At 35.5% G+C, this 20,864-nt stretch overlaps 2 protein-coding genes across 2 annotated transcripts; both read right to left on the bottom strand.

Annotated features, from left to right (window-relative positions):
- Positions 1 to 886: 886 nt before the first annotated feature.
- On the bottom strand, positions 887 to 8,900 carry LOC117408978 (DBIRD complex subunit ZNF326-like). Its single transcript, XM_034014467.3, has 10 exons — positions 8,804 to 8,900; positions 7,346 to 7,838; positions 6,817 to 7,144; positions 6,332 to 6,488; positions 5,997 to 6,117; positions 5,181 to 5,328; positions 3,502 to 3,607; positions 2,313 to 2,443; positions 1,727 to 1,822; positions 887 to 1,382 (listed from the first exon to the last, which is right to left on the bottom strand). The coding sequence occupies exons 1-10, from the start codon at positions 8,817 to 8,819 to the stop codon at positions 1,272 to 1,274; spliced, it is 1,707 nt and encodes a 568-aa protein (XP_033870358.3). The 5' UTR covers positions 8,820 to 8,900; the 3' UTR covers positions 887 to 1,271.
- A 1,042-nt stretch (positions 8,901 to 9,942) lies between these two features.
- Positions 9,943 to 20,753, bottom strand: LOC117408986 (DBIRD complex subunit ZNF326-like). The gene is made up of 16 exons (XM_034014481.3): positions 20,665 to 20,753; positions 20,456 to 20,534; positions 19,657 to 19,726; positions 19,175 to 19,203; positions 18,975 to 19,059; positions 16,667 to 17,006; positions 13,899 to 14,058; positions 13,708 to 13,742; positions 13,253 to 13,304; positions 12,861 to 12,972; positions 12,546 to 12,693; positions 11,936 to 12,035; positions 11,507 to 11,637; positions 11,314 to 11,409; positions 11,034 to 11,153; positions 9,943 to 10,496 (listed from the first exon to the last, which is right to left on the bottom strand). Exons 3-16 carry the CDS (start codon positions 19,722 to 19,724, stop codon positions 10,419 to 10,421), a joined length of 1,554 nt encoding a protein of 517 aa, XP_033870372.3. The 5' UTR covers positions 19,725 to 19,726; positions 20,456 to 20,534; positions 20,665 to 20,753; the 3' UTR covers positions 9,943 to 10,418.
- Between the last annotated feature and the right edge of the window lie 111 nt (positions 20,754 to 20,864).

The following is a 20,864-nucleotide window of genomic DNA, read 5'->3' as shown; positions in this document are numbered from 1 at the left end:
AGTGACCTTAATAAATGACAACATATCCAACCCCCACTCCCCGATGACTGAAAGGCCATGCAGACCTATAACATGTAGCAGTAGAATATCATAATCAAAGTCATGCCATGCTCTTTCATAACCCTTCCATTATTGTAACCAATCACTGATTTATCCCTGAAGTGACTATTATAGAAGGGGTGTGAATTCAAAAGATCAATTTTGCAATAGAATTAGTTATTTTAATAAAAAAGGAAAATGGTCTATCTAAATGTTTGGTAAAGGGTTCTTCACAAATGATGCTAGTAATCGTACACAAGTTGTTACTGTTGAAAAAGGCAGTTTACCCAAGGTGACTTGACAGAAACAACCGTTCTGGGCAGGTGCGCACACACACACACACACACACACACACACACACTTTCTCCGTATGTTTTGATGTTTTCTATGGTCTTACTTCAGAGCATTCTGACATCAGAATATGCCAGCTGCTTTTCTCTTAGACAAACAGCGATTTAAATTTGATGGATTATTTTAATTTTGCTGGATTTAAGTTATTAGACAGTATAATGCAATAATAATAATTTCACTTTTTGTTGTAGTGTAGGAATTTCACCTTTGGAAGTAGAAGTGGCATTTTAGGGCATGCTGTATACTGCAATACACGTAATCTTAACTGGTGAGTGAATTCCATAAAATAGTAAATCTTAAATTTATTTACACCAGTATGAAGAGGAGTCTCAATTCAACAGTCTTTCACATTCTCTTCAGTCCTTAGCTGTGATATGAAGGTTGAACACTTAGCTGTTCTACCCAGTCTAAGCAACCCATTGATACACATATGGACCTATTTATGTTTTTCATTCCCAAGAGCTGCTCACATAAAAAGGCATAACAATGTTTCCAATGATGTTGAATATTTTAATTTTTTACAGAACTGAAATAAAAAAAATCAAATGTATTACATAACCATGCAGTATTATTTAAAATAATCAAATATCATTACAAAATGTGTTCTGTTTACAATGAGAGAATGGTGTTAACATTACAGGTACAAAACTAGTTAGATAAAACAGTAACAGTATGGTTTTGCAGCTGACGGTTAGCTACAAAGCAAAATCCATATCTGTGTGTGGCAGGAACAGACTAGAAGGTAGACAATAGGTACATTTGGGGGGAAAAAAGCAGATTTCTACTGCTGTGGCTGTATTATTAAATACACATTGAAGAGCTGACTTTTTCAAAGCATTTAAAAGATCAAGGTTTGCTTCTTGTCAATGTGTTCATTTTGTTCAATTCATCTCAGTTACAGTTTCAGCAGCAGCTTGGTCATCAGTCGGGTGATTTAGTTCAGCATCATTATTCTGCGCTCCATCTTCTGTGATTTCAAAAGGATTCTCGCCCTGAAACACAGTTGTTACATCATGTCAAATCTACAGGTAACAGCACAAGAGGAGCCCCTCTTAACTTGGTTCATATGTATACATGAAGGAGTTACAGAACATGGTCTCTTTTTTTTAAGAGCATTTGAAATAGACCAGCTCAGCATAGTAAACTGAAGGCTCAAATGCATCAGACTTTAAATTTTGTTCTGACAGATATATTCTACTATTGGCTGGTTTCAGATGGATTAGCAGTATGTTAACAGTAGCACTTCTTCTCAGGAGGCAACATTTCTAAATACTGTGGTTTACATTTCTTTTCCACTTTCCAGTGTATTGATCATAAAGCCTGTGCTATGCCTTACCTTAACAAACCTTTCATAACGTTCCTTTACTGTGGGATTGTTCAGCAAGCTGGTAGCCATTAAAACACGCTCCCTTTTCAATTGCTCTTTATACTCCTGTTGGAAACAAAACAAGACAAACAAAGGCAGGTACAATGAAAGAACAATTGCTGTGAAGATTCACTCAAGGGCAGCCGGCTTCTATATTGCCTACAGATTAAGATCTTGGAGCAAAGGGACACCTCGGCAGACAAAAAGCTACTATTCGGCCATTTTTTATAGTCATGCTATATTTTACTGGGTTTTAATCTTTGCCATTCACAGTATATACAGAGGTTAAACAACAAAATCAGAAGCACCTGTCATAACACTGTCATTAGATGATGTTGGAAATGTATTGGCAATAGTAAATGGCACTGATTAAATGTGGCTAGTGCAAGGTTTTTACATTTTGATTGATAGATATTCAATGATTACTGCCTCGTCGTGAACTAGAAGTTTATTCTCCAGAATGGCCATAGAGGCATTGTGTTTGAGACTGCCAACTGAGAGCATACCATCAGCCCTCTATCAATCTGAATAAGAAAAGTTAAGGGCTATCACATACCACTTTCTTTGTCAGATGAATGGTGGATTTCAAATGGTCCTGTGCAGAGAGCTTGGTAGCAGGAATGTAGGTATCACATGCAATGCAGTGAACCATGGTAGCTCTTCTCATGTAGTCGTCTTCCGTCACATCTGCAAAGTCAGAAATGAAAGTTACTGCTAGACGGAGCCCATAGAGATACTGTACAATACAATACAATAGTAACAACCCCACCTTAAGCCTTAATCTGAAGTGATATTTAAATCAGAAGGCAAACTCCTTCCCAAACTCATGAAGTCCTTAAGTGTACACAAGAAATGTAAAGAAAATATCACTCACACACGTACGTTCAAAACAGGAAAAATGTATTGAGGGTTAATGAATAGATGAATTGGTTCTGCACTATTTAATCCCATTTCTGATTATCTGACTGATGAAGCTTTTAACTGGATTGATATGTATCCCAGTGCATTACTACAATGCCAAGAATGAAGTGATATCATAGGTAAGTACTGCTGTCTGCGACTATCTCCCATTAAGAATATAAAATACATGAGGTAATCATTGCATAAAAAAAGGTAGTATCATGACCTAAATTAACAGTATGTTCATGGAAATTCCCAAGTCTTCATTAGTAAGACCAGAGGGAGTAACACAAGCAAAAGAAGGTCTCAATAAGCGATAGTTGGACAATAATGAAATGTTTAGTTATTAATTATAGTCTTAAAATGATTATGCAAATAATGTTTTACTTCCCATTAATTACAGTGTTCTCAGTTTACTATAGACATTTCTCTCTCACATTCACTTTTCTTCATTTTCTGTGTCTTTTAAATACAGCCACCAAGGTCATAAATTAAGGACTATTTTGTCTAATGATAGGACAAACATGTATTTATTCCAGCTTTCAAAAATCACAGCTATCCATCATTCAAGAACCACGTGGTGCTTTGTCATGTATCTAAATATGATATATCATGTAATAAAGTACAATGATGCATCTTTTCACTGCTAGGCATTTATGAACCACAAACACCACTTTCCAGCACTGACCAGTCCCAGACTTGCATGCGAGATTAGAGAAGATCATTCCAGTAGTTATGACTATTATTTAGTGTATACTGTTAATATAAAAAGTGAATATATAAGTTTCCTGAAAGTAAGGTACACACATTTAAAACATGCACTCCAAATAAATGATGCAACATACCTTTCATTACTTGCTTTTGTGTTTGCACTGGAGTTTGCTGTGGGTCCGTGGCGAGCCATTGTAGTTTGTGTTTTAAATTCCTCTTGAACTTATGTACAATAGATTCCTATGACGACAGATAACTTCACTTCAATACAAACAAACAGCTAACAATATACATAAAAAAGAAATGCTCAATTGTAGAACTAGTAATCCAGTTTGAATCCCTATTCCCAGTGCTGGGTATGTTAAGTGCAAGTGCTCAATTTTTAAATACAGAATATGAATTACAAATCACAAGATCATGAACAAGTAGAGAACAAGACAAAATAAAGAAATAGTCAATCAGCTATTGGTATTGTGAGCTACATCCAGCATATAGTTTGGAACAGTTTCTTTAATCAAATGTCAATGAAAGATGTAGCCTTTATTAGCCTATCCAATCAGACACTAAATATAATTTATCAAACCCTGATACCCTCAAAAACTGGATAAGGAATGCCTGTGTTTGGATGGAAGAGTGCTTCCTCCATGTGCCTGTTGCAAGGGAAATTCACCCATTATAGAGGATAATGAATAAAGAAGACTTGAATCAGATTTTATATGGGCAAGTAATTTGTTTTTACATCACACAACTGCGCTAATCAAAAAATGACGGTCTAACTGGGGCTTTGGACAGAAAGATTGAGATCTCAATGCCCTATGACAATTTTCTTATGACAGTAATGCAAAGTGACAGCAGATGATATGCCAGTTACTGAAGCTGAAGCCCATTAATCCTCATTTTATCTTCACCAGCAACTTCAAACGACGTGACATTAAACAGGACTGACTGCGTGTTTATAAGGACTTCCACATCATGCACACTAAAGAGCCAGCCCCGTGCTCACACAAAACAGACTTCTTCAGGAAATCATTATTTTCTTGGAATCTGGAGCATGCTTCTCAACAGCAAGACACGTCAGCAAGAGTCAGTGTCAGTAAGGATCCATCCCCATCTTAAAACAGTACTAGCAACAGCCTCATCCTTGAGCACCAAGTCACAAAGTAACATGCAAAGGCCTGGATGCAACAAGACATTAAAAGAACTGGCAGTTGGGTCATTCTCCATTACAGGGAGGCTTACACTGTGACAATAAAACAAAATAAAGTTATTGTTTTAATGATTGTTACTGTTCTTGTTATTTACCTCTCCTAGCATATAACACGTTAAAATAAATATAACTGACATTACTTCTTACCTGAATGCAATGCATATTGTGGCGATGCTCATTCATGTGAAATGCCCATGACTTGAACTTCATTTCCAGTCTACTGAAACAATGTCTGCCATTCACAGAACTCACTGAGGCTTTATTAATGTTGTTCGACCAGGTGTAATAAAAGGCTCACTAGTCGCTGGCCATTTAATTTCAATGCAAAATTGGTCAACAGACTGTTTTAAATAGTAAGAATTTAAGATTTTTACCATCTGGATATTTAATTTAAGATGACCACATTAAGAGTGATATTCCATGTGTTTCAATGCTCTATTAGTTAAAGACTATATTGTTTTGAAATATTATTCCCTGCAAGTTCCCAGGTTTTGAAACAAATCAATAAATACAACAAACAAAAAAATGTCCACTGTTACTTATAGTTTTTAATCTGTTTTAGCGTCTGAAGTTATGGAGGAAATAAGCCATGTAAATGGTACTTACATGTAAGAAACGAATGACTACTTCATCTAAATTGGCATCCTTGCGAATATTTTCCAGCGATTCCTGGTGATAAGAGCCTTCAAGATGGTCTTCAATTTCCTTCTCTTCAGATGTCAGGAATTTACAGAAGGAACAAGTGTATACTACTCTGTAACAGAAATTCTAGGTTAATTTGAATGAATGTTTTTACAGTAAACCACTGAACTTGCGGTTTCAGAAGAAAGCAATGTTAACCTACGACACAAGGGTTGTATACAATAGATCCTATCACAAAGTACAGCATGATCTTAAATGGGAGCAGTACGTTTTTTAAAGAATGTAAATGGATTAGTATGGGCATAACTTAAAGGTGCAACATTCATCCTTTTTTATTGACAATCTGTTTAAAACAGGGTAGGTAGGAGAGAAAACACTATAAACAAATCAGAAAATGTGGTGCAAAAAAATTGTTTAGCACAAAATGAATTAAGAAAAGTTAATATGCTGTACTACAAATACTTTCTATTTGCTTTCCATGCAAATGCAAAAATTTACCGGATGTGTCCAAAAACGTAAGACATTACAAGGGTTACCCTTTGGACATTTAAAAAGATCCTACTTACACTTTGAGGAAGAGCAGAGGTGCTAACCCCAGTGTCGTTAATACATTTAAACAGGTCAATACCATTCTGGCCAGGCTTCAGTTTCACAATCCATGTAAATGGGCAGGACACCCCCGGAACAAGTTGTTGAATCTCAGTGGATCAATCCTGTTTTTTTTCCATAATAATAATAATAATAATAATAATAATAATAATAATAATAATAAATATCTACCTTTGTCCACCACATTTATAATTGTACTTCTCCCGTCTGCGTCTTTGCTTATCTCTTTTAGCTTCAAGTCTGGTCTCAAGTTTTCTTTTCTCTTCTTCTTTGTTTGCACTATCACTGTTCCCTTGAAGAAAGAAAAAAGAGTGAACTTACTATTTATATTTTTAAAATCTTATTATAATTTAATAGCAGCCATGCCATTTAAAAAAAAATGTAATATATTTGTATATTACAAAACTGTTTCAAGAAGCTAGAATTTTAATTAAAATATTTACATAATCCAGGAGTATGTTTTAACTTTTTTGTTTTGTTTAAAACCAATTATAAAAATGTCTTACCTGGTTTCTTTATAAATGGTACGAAAGGTTTTGTCAGTTTTTGCTTCTTGTTAAATGTATTTGGTCTGTAGGGTGCATTTATCTCCCTCTTTACTCCCCTAATAGTCATCTGGTCCTGATATACTCCAGGTCTAGGTGTACTAAAGTCTCCCATTTGCTGCAAGGAAGGAAATATTTGATTTGTTGTTCTTCTTAAGCAAACAAAGTTTCAACATCAATTGTGATCAATAGACTATTTGCAAACTTATACTGCAAGATGGGCAAAGTAAGCAAACTGGTTATATATAAAAAAAATAAAATAAATAAAAAAAATCCAATGATGTACAAACAGCTTTAACAGGCTGCAGCTTTTAGAAAATAAGGAAGAACTAGGGAGTTAAGGGGATTTTTTTTGTTTGTAAAGTTTAAAAGAAAATAAGGGTTATTTAAAGCAGAATTTAAAAGCTAGCAATTTACTAGTCCTCTGCTAAATATAATCTACTTACCCCTCTGCCTCTGAATGCCGTTGGTCCTCCCAGACCATAACTTCTACTTTCTCTCCCCCGAAAAACTACAGGTGCAGGCTTCATGTGGGGTGAAGAAAATGTGCTGTAGGAAGAGTAACCACCTCTTCCCTCATCCCTAAACCCAGCTCTTGAATTTGAACGTGGGTAAGAAGGTTCCAAGTTAGACCTGCCATTATCAATACGACTCAGGCTTCCAGCAACTCCATGAGAGTCAAGGTTATTCTGGAAGGAGTCGTCATATTCGCTGTCAAAACCTCCAAAACCACCATTATCAGACACAGATCTGTAAGACTTGTTGCGTCCAAACCTGGAAAAATGGCAGTGAAAAAAACAGGTGAACTTTCGGAAAGAAAAAGAAATAATAATAATAATAAAGCATTACACAGTGCCTAATAAAGGTAGTAATTAATGGATATCATTAACATGAATAAGAAAATAAAATCTTCTGGAAAACCAATATGCTATGACCGCCCACGCCCCACCAAAAAAAAAAAAAAAAGCAGCCTACCTTTCAGCATTCTCCAGTTCAGACAAGCTGTATGAGGTCAGAAATCTTTGTGTTGGACGATCAGCATTTCCTTGATCGGAGTCGTAAGAGAGAAGTGTCTTTCTTAGGGTAGCGCCTCCACTGTTTCGCAGCTCAGACGAGTTGTACGAGTCAAACAATCTTTGGGATGGACCACCAGCATTTCCCTGTTCAGACAAGCCATATGACCCAAACGATCTTTGGGATGGCCCACCCGAATGTCCTTGTTCAGACAAACCATATGACCCAAACGATCTTTGGGATGGCCCACCCGAATTTGCTTGTTCAGAAAAACCATATGACCCAAACGATCTTTGGGATGGACCACCAGAATTTCCCTGTTCAGACAAACCATATGACCCAAACGATCTTTCGGTTGGACCACCAAAAGTTACACGTTCAGACGACAAATATGAACCAATCGTTCTCGGTGCCTGACCACCAAACGTTCCATTGGAATAGTCACGATTCATTTCTAAAAATAAAAGGGATCAAGTATTATTCAAAAGACAACGATCGCTACCACAGGACACTTGTAACAGAGTTACAAGTCTTTTTTTTACATAGATTATTGATACCAATAATAATTAAACAGTAGAAAATAGAAAAATACACAAATGAACAAACTGTCATGGCAGAATATGTCTATGTATTTGTCCTAAAATATCACAAAAGAATAAGCCCAAGTAAACTAGGCAACACAAATTGAAAAATGAATACATGTACTGTTCTGGCAAATAAAATAAAATTTAAAAAAACAACGCAACTGTTTAACTTTATGTAACTGTTCACATGTATTTCAGTTTTTGTATAGCAGCGCCATAATGAAATATTTTTAAACAGATCTGCTGAAGTGGGATTCCCTCAACAAAGCTTACAAAGGATTGCCTCCGTACTACAGTTGCAGACCGACTGTTTCGTCAATCAACCCAGTACGATGTCCTTCTTATCTGCAACTTTGACTGTGCTGCCTTCTTAGACAATATAGAATAAGGATTATAAGGCTCATGTTTTTTCAAATATGGAAATACTTCAAATAAATCACAGGTGGCACCCCTACCGTGTAGCCAGCACAAAATGTAAACAAACCGGTAGGCCACCAATATCTGGTGCGGATTACGATCATTGAGCGCACGTCACACAAAAACGTATTTTTTGAATTGTGTTCAATTATGTGTTCAAATTCACTGTGCCTGAAATGTATTAGAAACACTTTTTTTGTTTTATTTTACAAAGTAGTATACGATACAGATCTGCTTTCCTAAATCTTATGACTATTACTATAGAGCAGTGAAAAATTAAAGTAAATGTTTTCACACTCAGTTACTACTGGTACTCTGTGTTAAAACTCTACGTTAAAAACTTAAGGAAGCATCCCAATAACATTATTTGTACTGAAAAACCTTAAGCAAGCAACGACCAGCATGAAATCGCTCTTACCTGGGCTGCTAAACATCTTCCGGTGGAAGTGTTTGGGTAAAAACACTCTAAACCCGACTCACTTTCTATGTCTACTTCCGCCATTGCGCAAGGGGTTATGGGATACACAGAGCAATCCATAACCCATGTTAATGATGACGAAAACAGCGCTTCACACAATTTACAACTTTTAAGACAGGTGCAAATGTAAACGCGGATTTATTGTTTTTTAACTTTACTTATTTATATGTTACACTTGGAAAATCAACCAGATCCCTTTTCTTTTGTGTGTGTGTGTGCTACTCACTAACTACTCCGACTGGATCATTGCTTTCTTCACGTTTTGCAGCGTCTATGGTTCAAGGGACGCAGTTAATTAAAGCACACCTTTTCCAGTCACAACGAAAAACAAAATGTTGAAAGAAAAGGAGATTTTACATTCTGTTCGGTTTGCTTCGGTTAATCCCCTGAATTCATGAAAACATACTGAAATAAACCAGCCATTCTTAAAAATTCACTAACTTCCCTGGATTAATAATTAGTGACATAGATAGATAGATAGATAGATAGATAGATAGATAGATAGATAGATAGATAGATAGATAGATAGATAGACAGATAGATAGATAGATAGATATCCCAATTTAAGAAGAAAAAGAAAGTTAAAAAATACAGAAAAGGGCAATGGCCTGAGGTGCACACAGAAATCAATGATCACCTGGTGGTACAATATATTTATAGGCTTAATTTTTCTGCAGTCATAGATTTAAAACCCACCTCTACAATCAATTAGGTAACTTCTGCTATCAAGAAAGCGTTGGAGAGATCAAGTTATACCAGCCCACAATCATAACTGGGCCACTGAAATAGATTTGATCTTGATCTGCTGCTAATGGAAAAGTCTGATTTCAAATGTATTTTAGTTTGTCCCAGTGGCAGATAGAACCATGGCATACATGTCATCTTTAACTTTTTTATATATTGCACCCCATGATAACACACTCAAAATGAATAAGCTTGGCAGTGCTGGTATTGAAAACAAGTTGTTTAAAATGAACATACACCATCCTAGAAAGAAAGCTGAAATAAAACATCATTCAAATACAAAGCATTTGGCAGGTTTTAGTCATTTTTTATATTACAAATAGAAGTACCAAACATTCACATCTAAAACATTTTATTGCCAAAACCTGCACATATAAAAAGGAAAGGAAATATTGCTACAAGATGCTGCATTCTTAATTCACAGAACTTAAATAAGTCTTTGTCATAAAAATCAGTTTGTTGCAAAAGCTTACAGGAAAATTACAGTTACAATACACCCATTTCCTAAGACTAGTTTAGTGGGCAATTTCTCTTTACAAAATAATTCTGTACCAAAAAAACAAACAAAAAAAAAAACTATGGAATAATATACACTCAACATAAACCTACACAGCAATGTTACTGGCTAGAGCAGTAGCAGGATATTAGTCAGCTAAAAAGCCAAATTAACACCCATGCTTAAATTAAAATGGGTAATAAATAGGAGGGAAAACAAAGTACAAGGCAGGATGTTATTCTACCAGAATATTTTTTTACCCCATCAATAAGTTATTTTCACTTTTTCAACCATTCAGTTTTAGCTGCTTGCTCATCAATTGGTTGATTGACTCAGTTCAGCATCCTCGAGCTCTTCATTTTGTAATTGCTGGGATTCAAAAGGATTCTCCTCCTGAAACAAACAGTCATTACATCAAAATTCACAATGAACAATACAACAAATTATCCCATTCATACAGTAAACAGTTAAAACAATTATGAACTCAAATTAACACACATGGTCCTGTCAATTTATAACCAAATTCAGATAGGAATGTATCCATAAGATATTATAACATAAAAGGGATGGAAATAAGACTCCAACTGCATAGAAGTTTCACCCATTCCAGGTTTTAAAATAAGAGCCACAGTGTACAGGTAACAAGCTCAGTTGTGTCTTATTAAAGTTGTAGCAAAACCAGGAATGGATCAAACTGCTATGCAATGGGAGCATTATTTCCATAAGTTGTCACTCAGAACCTCTGCTACAAAATGTTTATAAAAAAAAAAAGTGGCTCCAGTAGTTTGTCTAGTAGTAGTACTAAAAATCCTTAGTAATACATCTGTGTAACCAATTACATTTTAAATTAATGTTGTTGTTGCACGGTTTACTGTATTGTGTATATAGTATGCACTGAAGCCATCAATGTGTTCAGAATTTTCAATTAACCTTCATTGTTTCAGCAGCTGGGTCGTCATCTGGATTTAGTTCAGCATCCTCAGCTGCATCATTCTGCTCTCCGTCGTCCTGCTGCTGGCTTTCCTCTGTGATTTCAAAAGGATCCTCGCCCTGAACAACACGCCACAGCAAATCAAATCTGCAGCTAGGTTTGCAATATACCTTTTTTTTTTCTTTTTTTTTTATTTGTTTTACAGCAAATAGAACATGCAATTGATTTATGTGTTAGTTAGCATAAAGAAACCTCTATATTTCCTCTCCACTTCCTTACCTTAACAAATCTTTCATAACGAGCCTTCACAATTGGGTTATTCAGGATGCTGGTGGCCGTTAGAACACTCTCCTTCCTCAATTGCTCTTTATAGCCCTAACAAAAGATTGGGGGACCATTACATTATTTACATAGGTATCTGCCCAAAACCTAATGACAAAATAAACAACTACAGGTACAAACAGCGACATACCACTTTGCTCTTCAGATGTTCTTTAGATGTTAAGTGTTGCTTCACAGAGAAGATAACTGCAGGAATATATGTATGGCAAGCACTGCAATGAATTATGTCTACTTTCCTCATATAATCTTCTTCAGCAACTCCTAGAAGGTAAAAACACACACACCACTGAAAATCCTAGAGGTACTCAAACTTCCCACTGTGAGATAATAAACCTGTAAAATGAAATCAGAAATTATCTGAAGTGAAATTCAATCTAAAGCCAGACTCGCTCCCAAACTCAGGATATAATTGACAAGACCTGGTTGATTTTACCATTGTTTAAAATAAAAGACTGATAATTACCAGTGTGTGATAAAACAGTGCATCTTCCCCACTCTATAGGAGTAATGCAGTTCCACATATTCAATTGCTACTTCTCATATGAACGATGCCCCATACCTTCCATTGCTTCTTTTATCTCTTCCTCTCGAGTTTGCTCCGGATGACTGTTGCGTGTTTTGCGAATTACAGTCTTCCTAAATTTGTTGACCATAGATTCCTACAGTGGGAGATCACTTCATTTAACATACAATACAGTCACCCACTGAGATTACTATTGAAATATGAACAAATCTTGTTTATAAACAAGTTGGGACAGATCATATTTGTCAGTCTTAACCAATAATCTTTCATATCTGGATTGCTAAAACATGCTTTTAAAAAAAAAAAATTGTTATAACCAAACTCATGGTTATGCTTTAACCCTTACAAAAGGGTACCAAAGTATTTTTGCACTAATTTCCAATGCTTTTCCCATGGTTATACTATGCATTTACTATAGTTAACCATGAAATATATTTTTGTTTGTTTGAAATGTATTTTTGTTTACGACTGTAAGTCGCCCTGGATAAGGGCGTCTGCTAAGAAATAAATAATAATAACTTTACCATACTGCTCTGGGCTTTACAATGCTTACCTACGCTTTAAATTTGCTATGATTTTACTATAGTATACTTTTATACAGGAAACACATCATAACTATGGAACAAGCCATGCAATTGGTACGTACATGTAAGAAACGAATGACGTCTTCTTCAAAGTTGGCTTGCTTCTGAATGTAGTCTAGAGTCTCCTGATGAGAAGAGCTTTCAAAGTGATCTTCAATATCCTTCTCTTCAAATGTTCGGAACTTACAGAAAGAACATGTGTATGCCAGTCTGTAATGGAAACACTTGGTTAATTTCACATACATCTCATGGTTCTAATGACATAGCCTTAATCTTTTAACACTAGATCTCCATTACTGAAATGGAACGATCAACCTGTGCAATAACTTTCGAATGCTACTTTCAAAACAAGAAGGTGGGGCACAGCGACTTCATACCTGTAACCGTCACCGTATTTCTCATTGTTTTTCTCCCTCCTGCGTCTTTGTTTCTCTCTTCTGGCTTCTAGTTTTCTTTGCTCTTCCTCATCAGTTTTAGAAACACTTGTCCCTTGTAGCAAAAAAAATAAATAATTTACTTTATTAAATTATGGAACGCTCTTTTGAATGCATTTCATAAAACGTGTATTCTGAACAGTTTATGCAAATACATCCATTAAAAAAATATATATATTAAATTGGTAATATTGACAATATATACTAAAATGTGTGTTTATCTTTGTCAGGGTATATGTGTGTTGGAGTGTGTTTGTGTATACAGTTTGCAGTAGACCAGAAATCTCACTTTTTACAATTGCAACCACACAAATGTATTAAATGCTGGTGCTTACCGGTTTCACCAGAATCTTTTGTAAATTGATCCCCTTCCGCTTCAAAGCCAGCCTATAAATTAATAAATAAGGTAATAGAACAGAATTATATTTCGCCAAATAAATTCATTTTGATTTGTTGAAAACAAAACAAAAAAAAATCCCTATACCAACAAAATTTGAAACAGTATTTAACTCTTTCAGAAAAAAATATTTTTACTAGTAGACAACCCTACTATAATCCAACAGTTGCAGTATCTTTTTCTGAAACAATACATGGAAATATTTTCACAGCTGTTCCCAAGACTGGAACTGGGCTGTTGTTTTTCCTACAGTAGACTGCCTAGCAGCCTGCCGTTTTGAGTTAGTTACATTACCTAGACCTAGAGCTACATTATATTTGCAGGGCATGAAGGGGCTTTTCTTCAGTTTAAACATAAAAAATAAAAAGAAACAGCCAATGAAAGAAATGTTACCTCAGCAGGGTTCACAACCTCAGCAGGGTTCACAACTGTTAAAAGACAGAAACGCAATAACATGGTCAACTACTATTAGTATGTGTTGCATACTATATAGCTTGTATAATAAACTATGACAATGATTTTACCATTGCATAAATATTCAAATGCTTAACAGTTCTGTACATTGTAGGAGATAAGTATCTTACCGGGTTTATTTATTAATGCCGGTTTGGTAACTTTTTGCTTCTTGATGAACATATTGGGTCTGCTGGGCGGAATCATCTTCCTTTTTACTCCCCTCATAGCCGTCTGGTTCTGATAGTCTATTACTATTCCAGGTCTAGACATCCCAAAGAAGCCCACTGGCTGCAAATATGGAACATTTCATTAGCATGTCAATATTCAACAGTCACAGGCAAACTACAGCTTTGGCCAAAAGTTTTGCATCACCTAAAACTTTAGGATTAAGACAATTAAAATAAATACAATAAATGAACATAATTTAGATCTACAAAATGAAATCGCAAAAGTCTACCAGAAGCCATAATAGCAGTACAGTATTTCATGCTCCGATTTCAAAATGTCAAATTTGTGTCCGTTATATGGAAATCTCCAAAGCGGTATGTAATTCAATATATTAACGTAACATTATTCAGCAGGTTTCATTCGACTTTATGAAGCAAAATAAGTTAATTCTACAGGGTGATGCAAAACCTTTGGCCACAGTAGTGGCCATCTTCAAACTTTGTTTCATTTCCTTAAAAAGACTGAATGGGAAAGGAAACCAGTTTTTGTTTTGTGCAATTTATATTACACACATATATAATTAATAAAAAATCATTCTTGTTTCATATAACAAAAACTGTACCAATGTAAAACAATGATGCAAGTTATTTCATGAAGCAGCAATTCAATGTTAGTAGATCTGAATACCTTACCTGCAACAACTCTGTATGATGTTTTTATGAGGATGTTTACTTTCCAATATCTTTTTAAAGTTTAAAATGAATAACTTAAAAGATATCATAAAACATATCAAGATATCAAAAATTGCCTGGCTAACGTAAAAATGAGTGCCCTACATTAGGTCAGGTTAAACAAAAAAAAAAATGAAATTCACACAACATGGACAACATAAATAAATTACAAACATGAGAAATTAATCTAAACAAATAAAAGCTAAAAACAAACACACAGAAACGTCAATTATAATCAAAGACGGAGGCTCTCCAAACTTACTTGGATAATACTATTAGACTGTAGTCACTATTTGCTGTACACAACATGATACTTTTGAAGTTCTCACTTTTTACAGTGCAAGTCTATCCTCAATGAAGCCAATATTCTTTTGACATTATTCACTGTTGCAACAATATATTTTTTTCCCCATATCAACCAGACATTTCCCTCAGTGTGGCACTACTACTTGGCTCAAGGCATATTCATACTTGTCAGTTAACTGCTTGCCAAATGTTTTGCCAATCATTTAAATACTTTGCCTACACCAATTTAAATGACTGAACATTTAGTTCTATTGTTAGCACCAAGGTAGCTTCAGTAGAGAAAACTGAATGAAACCATTAACTACTTGAAACCCTTAAAAATGATCAACTGAACATCCAGAAACACAAATAACTGACAAATGATTTCCTTTGCAAAGACCAACATCTACATGTGAAAATATGTGCAGTCGATGCATATCGCAGGAAGGATGACTCAGATAAGCAAAATGATACGTCAAATCTGATGCCATTAAACAACATTACAGGGGGTTAATGCACAGCACGTATGCCATCTTACAGGTGTTCAAATCTAAAAACTTGACATGTAGTACATCCTGTAGCCCAAATACCCTCACTGCCTGAATGTAACTGGTTTCCCTCAAAGTGCCAAACCTGACATTCATCATTAAATCCCTACCAAATTTTACAAAGCTCAATAGAATCTAGCAACGGCAATACGGCTTCAGACAGTTGGCCCTTAGCTAAACAAAGGCTCAAACATGATTTAAAGAGAGAAAAAGGTGAAGTATAAATGAAATCAATAAATGGAAAAAGGAAATTTACTGTTAGTCACACGATAACTTAGCGGTTCTTTAAAAGTCAACCAAGCTGAATGTATTAATCCAAATGGAAACCACAGGTGACCAAAATCAATCTATAATAGCTTAATATACAACTTTATCAGCTGATGGATACAGATATTCATGTACCTTGTAATTTGGTTGAAATGTAAAGCTTCTCGAGGTTTGAGGATGGGATTCTTGTGTTTAGGGAGAGCCGAGAAAATGCAAGTTTGCTAGAGAACCTAATCTGCCATTGGCAGGTTAGAAACCTCCACAAACCACACACGTTTAGTGATCTGTCTACTGTGAATCAAACTGATCAGCATGGTGCTGACATCCAAGTACTCAATTCCTGTCTGCTGTACTTTTTGACCGAGACTCCCTCCCCCAATTAAATTATCCATCTGTGATTGGCCTTGTGCAGCCAACTATTAACTACAATAGAATACCTGCCATAGAAAATGTACTATGAGCAGCAAATAAGCATATTTTAATCTGTACGATAGTCAACCTTTGGTCGAGATGTAAATGGTTTATATTTCAAAAACTAGAAAAATGACTCAATACCAATATGATTTGTTTTGAGAAAATCCCAGAAGCCTATAGGTTAAACAAACGTAAGATTGATGTGAAATTGCAGGAAAAATTGAAAGCCAACATCCTGCTGCAGATTAGACTTCTGCTGCTCACCGAGCATTTTCTAATTCTACATTGAGGACCACAGATTTCAAAACCGACAAAGGGAAACCTGTTCACACGGACCATAGCCAGGGAGGGCCATCGAAATTCTAAGTTCTTTCGCTGGTCCTTATAGAGATGGTATTTGCTTTATTGTTATTTGTTGTGCCGATATCAAAGGGATTCTGAAAGGGTAAGAGTTAATAGAATCTCAAAAGATTCTGTACTTACTCCTCTGCCTCTGCCTCTGACGGCTGTTGGTCCTCCCAGATCATGGCTTCTACCTCCAAATTTGTTTTGAGGGTAAGCAGGCATTCCTCTCCCCCGAGAGCCTACGGGTGCAGGCTTCATATGGGGTGAAGAAAATCTGCCGTAGGAAGAGTAACCATCTCTTCCCTCATTATCCATAAAACCAGACCTTAAATTCGACCGTGGGTAAGATGGCTTCCAGTTAGACTCGTCATTATCGAACTGGTCATATCCGCCACCAAAACTACCTCCAAAGCCAGATCTGTACAGATCTGGGCCACCCTGAGCAGACCCGGAGTCGTAAGACTCATAAGGTCCAAACCTGGAAAAATTGCAGAGTGAGGAAACAGGTGAACTTTTGGATATCAATTTGTCACACAAAACAATTACAGCTTTACACAATACCCACCCAAAGGGATAATAACTAGTTGTCCTCTTTTGGTAAGCAAACATGTGCCGATCTTGAACAGGACTGGGCAAAAAACAAATCCAAGGGCCATATTCAACTAATGGATAGTTTTCCTGCATGTAACATCCACTCTCATATATTATATATATATATATATATATATATATATATATATATATATATATATATATATATATATATATATATATATATATAAAATCACAAAAAAGAAAAAAAAGCTATGAACTGCAAAAAGAAGGCACCAACAGCCAAATAATTCAGAATAACACAACTATCAAAACATGCAAAAAAAAAAAAAAAAAAAAAAGATTTTCTTAAAACAGCCCAGTCCTGATTCAATATGGGTTTTGTACAAAATCCTTAAACATTTTCAAAAGTAAACACCACACAAGATTACTAACAGATTTTCAAAAGTGTTTTTTATCATGCAGGTCAATATTTGAAAATCGGCAAAGTGTTTGCAATATCCTATATCAGAAAACTAAAGGCTCAACGTCAACTGAATATTTTTGCATCAGCAAAATGTACCTGCCCTATTAAATATTTTTGCAGTAAATGAAATAAAAACACAAACATTTAAATATTTACTGAAACATCTGTCATAAGAGTTTTGTAGCTTTCATGTACACTTAATGTAACAAAGTACCTTTGTTGCCTAAACAAACTAGATACTTCAAAGCTGTTAGTACATAAAAGTATAAAGACTCCCATGAAACATGGAATGTACAAAGAACAAAGAAAAGCTAAAGACATAAAGCTTACATACATTAATTCATTGTACAGTCCTCTCATTATACCCCCAAGCATAGGACAGGAACCAAACTGGCGCTATGTGAGGGTCATTAAAATCCAATAAACCACAAAATTGCATGTTAGCCATGTAAAAATTTATTTTTCAGTACAAAAATGACACCTGTGAGTTCTGTACAGTAAACAGCATGAAGAGCAGCATGTCAAAGACTTGGTTATAAGTGTCTTGCTAGCAAAGGGATACTTTTTTTTGGACGTTTGCTCAACTGGGTGCATAGATAGGTAGATACCAACCATGACTGTGTAACAGGGAAAATACCACTAGTTTATACTGGAGCACATCGGTACACAAGAAATATCTGCTACAATGCGAGGAAGGCATTATAATGAGGGCAGACTGTACATTGACTGAATCATTCTATTTATTTTAGCAGTTGTCTGTGTTACAAGCTCACTCTGTACACAAAGTACAGAAACTTACCCCACCCCTCCACCCCCTCACTCAAGGTTAAACAGCAAGTAGCAGGGTTCTGAAAAATAGTGTTATACGTCCCCATGTGTTGCTACAACTGTTTAAATACTGTACTTGTAATTTTTATTTTCATTGTTAACATCCTGACAACTTTTTACACTTATAACTTTGAAGTCAAAGCTCTTTTCACTCAGGCGTTTCTGTTCCATGCCACATCATGGATCGTTATTGCTGTGTTACCTGTTTGACAATGTGGACAATAATCCTTAAACTATCAGTGCACTAGAGTGGGCATTTTGAAAAGAGCTTTGAAAAAGACTTTGAAGTTATAAGTGTAAAAAGTTGTCAGGATGTTAATGAAAAGAAAAAATTACAGGTACGTTATTTAAACAGTTGTAGCAACAACTGTGGACGTGTAATTTTTGGAACCCCATTACTTACTCTTGAATGTGTTCAGTTAAACACACTATTACCACAGAATTCTAAATAGTTACTTCTGGTTCCACATTTGGAAGCTTGTAGTTATGACACCGTTTAGTTTATTTTAGACAAAATGAATGTATATTCCATGTCCAAATGTATTCTAAAAGTTTAATCCAAAAACAATTACTCAAAACGCCATACATAATTGCCCCTACCTCTCAGAATAATTAGCTTCATAGGAGTCAAATGATCTTGGGTTTGGAATGCCAAATCTTCCATGAGAATAGCCATGATTCATATCTGAAGATACCGAGAGATTAAAACAGTAAGCTCAACTCAAAATACTTTTAAACAAGAAGGGAAAACATTTTGCATAAATGTGTGAACGATGTAAGTGTTACATGATAGTTCTCACCTGGATTCGGTGTTTCCTCTTCAGAATATCTGTAAAATACAAGATGTACATAAGTGTATTTAAAACAGGATGCAGAACTTGTTCATTAGTTTCATGAAAATGTAATTTAACCACCCAACTCTTCTAGCTTACATACAAAACAATATTATTTTTATTATTATTATTTATTTCTTAGCAGGCATCCTTATCCAGGGCGACTTACAATTGTTAAGATATCACATTATTTTTTACATACAATTACCCATTTATACAGTTGGGTTTTTACTGGAGCAATCTAGGTAAGGTGCCCTGCTCAAGGGTACAGCAGCAATGTCCCCCACCTGGGATTGAACCCACGACCCTCCAGTCAAAAGTCCAGAGCCCTAACCACTGCTCCACACTACTGCCCCTAAAAGCCAATCTGGCTGATTCTAACCTTTTTTGAAAGCGAGAGTATTGAAAGACAGCTGTCTCTCTAAATTGCACAAATATGATCCCCTTACCTTTCAGTGTTTCCCCCTTTAAACAATCTTGGACCGCCAAACCTTTCATATGACTTTCCACGTATCATCTCTAAAGACAAAGATTGTGAAGTTTAACTTGTATCTTGTACTTTACTTTTTTTACCTCCACAACCCATAATAAAAAATACAATCTCTCCATTTAAAATGTTCAAAAAAGGGAGATATCCCTTATAAAAGTCTCCTACTGTATTTTTGCTGTTTTACTATGCTTTTCCCATGGTTATACTATGCATTAACAATGGTATAGCCTGTGCAGTACCTACTTGGGAGCAGGGATCGATCATTCATTGTAGAAAGAAAATTGCCATCTACGGTGCTTTACACAAATTAAATGTATACTATTATATACATTGTTTTTATAAACATATATTTAGAAACGCATAGATTATTACTAAATACACACACACATATTTAACGGTACCCAAATTATGCTCAAAAGGTGGTATTGAAATGTCACCCCCAATGTTGATTCTTAACCTCATCCACGTTAATGAAATATTGGATTAATTTATTTCAAATGATGTGTCTGATGCATCGTATGTTTATTGAAGAGAAGAGCGAAACAAATTAACCATGGACAGTTAACAATGCAAAATGTTTGCACTGTATATTCTGAGGCCTAGGACTGCAAACGAGCAGAAATAAACGATACGACCACACAAAATTGCGCTTTGTACAAACGTTGCGTCACTAAGCACGATAGGAATGCTAAACTATTTAGCTCAAGAAGATGTTTATAATTTAAAAAAGTAACAACAATTGATAAGTATGTTCTTACCTAAAGCGCTTCGTGATGACCTAATCAATCGTACTTCATTTGTGTTACAAACAAACCTTCCCGACAGCAACGCCTGCCACTGAAATAAATTAGACCGTGGTTACACCACAAAACAACGGTAGGCGTATCGAGTTGTGCAATTTGCAATTTTGTTTCTCTGTAGCTGAAAGTGGAGAAACACATAATGGTGCCACCATTTGTTTTATTACTTGGAGAATGCTTTGAAGGGGCGGTCTTCTGAAGGTTTGAGTTTGTTTTTTTGTAAAAAAAATAAAAGCATCACAAATGTGTATTACATATGTAGGTTATGAGGATACAGTACAAAAGATCCCCCAGCTTTGTTCTTTATATTAGGCCTAATGCTGACCTATTATGGGTTTCAAGGTGTGAATTTAATATCGACTTCAGC

This window comes from Acipenser ruthenus, chromosome 10, assembly GCF_902713425.1.
Source record: "Acipenser ruthenus chromosome 10, fAciRut3.2 maternal haplotype, whole genome shotgun sequence".
NCBI classification, from domain to species: domain Eukaryota; kingdom Metazoa; phylum Chordata; class Actinopteri; order Acipenseriformes; family Acipenseridae; genus Acipenser; species Acipenser ruthenus.
Note: the sequence above shows the minus strand (reverse complement) of the source record. Positions and strands in the feature narration are given on the sequence as shown.

What these genes read in the sequence shown, in the direction of transcription:
- LOC117408986 (XM_034014481.3), bottom strand. Translation starts at nt 19,724, where the DNA reads ATGATACGTGGAAAGTCATATGAAAGGTTTGGCGGTCCAAGATTGTTT. An exon ending in GGCATTAATAAATAAACCCG is followed by an intron (nt 13,743 to 13,898) that starts GTAAGATACTTA and finishes GTCTTTTAACAG; the next exon opens with TTGTGAACCCTGCTGAGGTT. An exon ending in AACATCTGAAGAGCAAAGTG is followed by an intron (nt 11,410 to 11,506) that starts GTATGTCGCTGT and finishes ATCTTTTGTTAG; the next exon opens with GGCTATAAAGAGCAATTGAG.
- LOC117408978 (XM_034014467.3), bottom strand. An exon ending in GAACTGGAGAATGCTGAAAG is followed by an intron (nt 7,145 to 7,345) that starts GTAGGCTGCTTT and finishes CCATTTTTCCAG; the next exon opens with GTTTGGACGCAACAAGTCTT. An exon ending in ACCATTTATAAAGAAACCAG is followed by an intron (nt 6,118 to 6,331) that starts GTAAGACATTTT and finishes TCTTTCTTCAAG; the next exon opens with GGAACAGTGATAGTGCAAAC.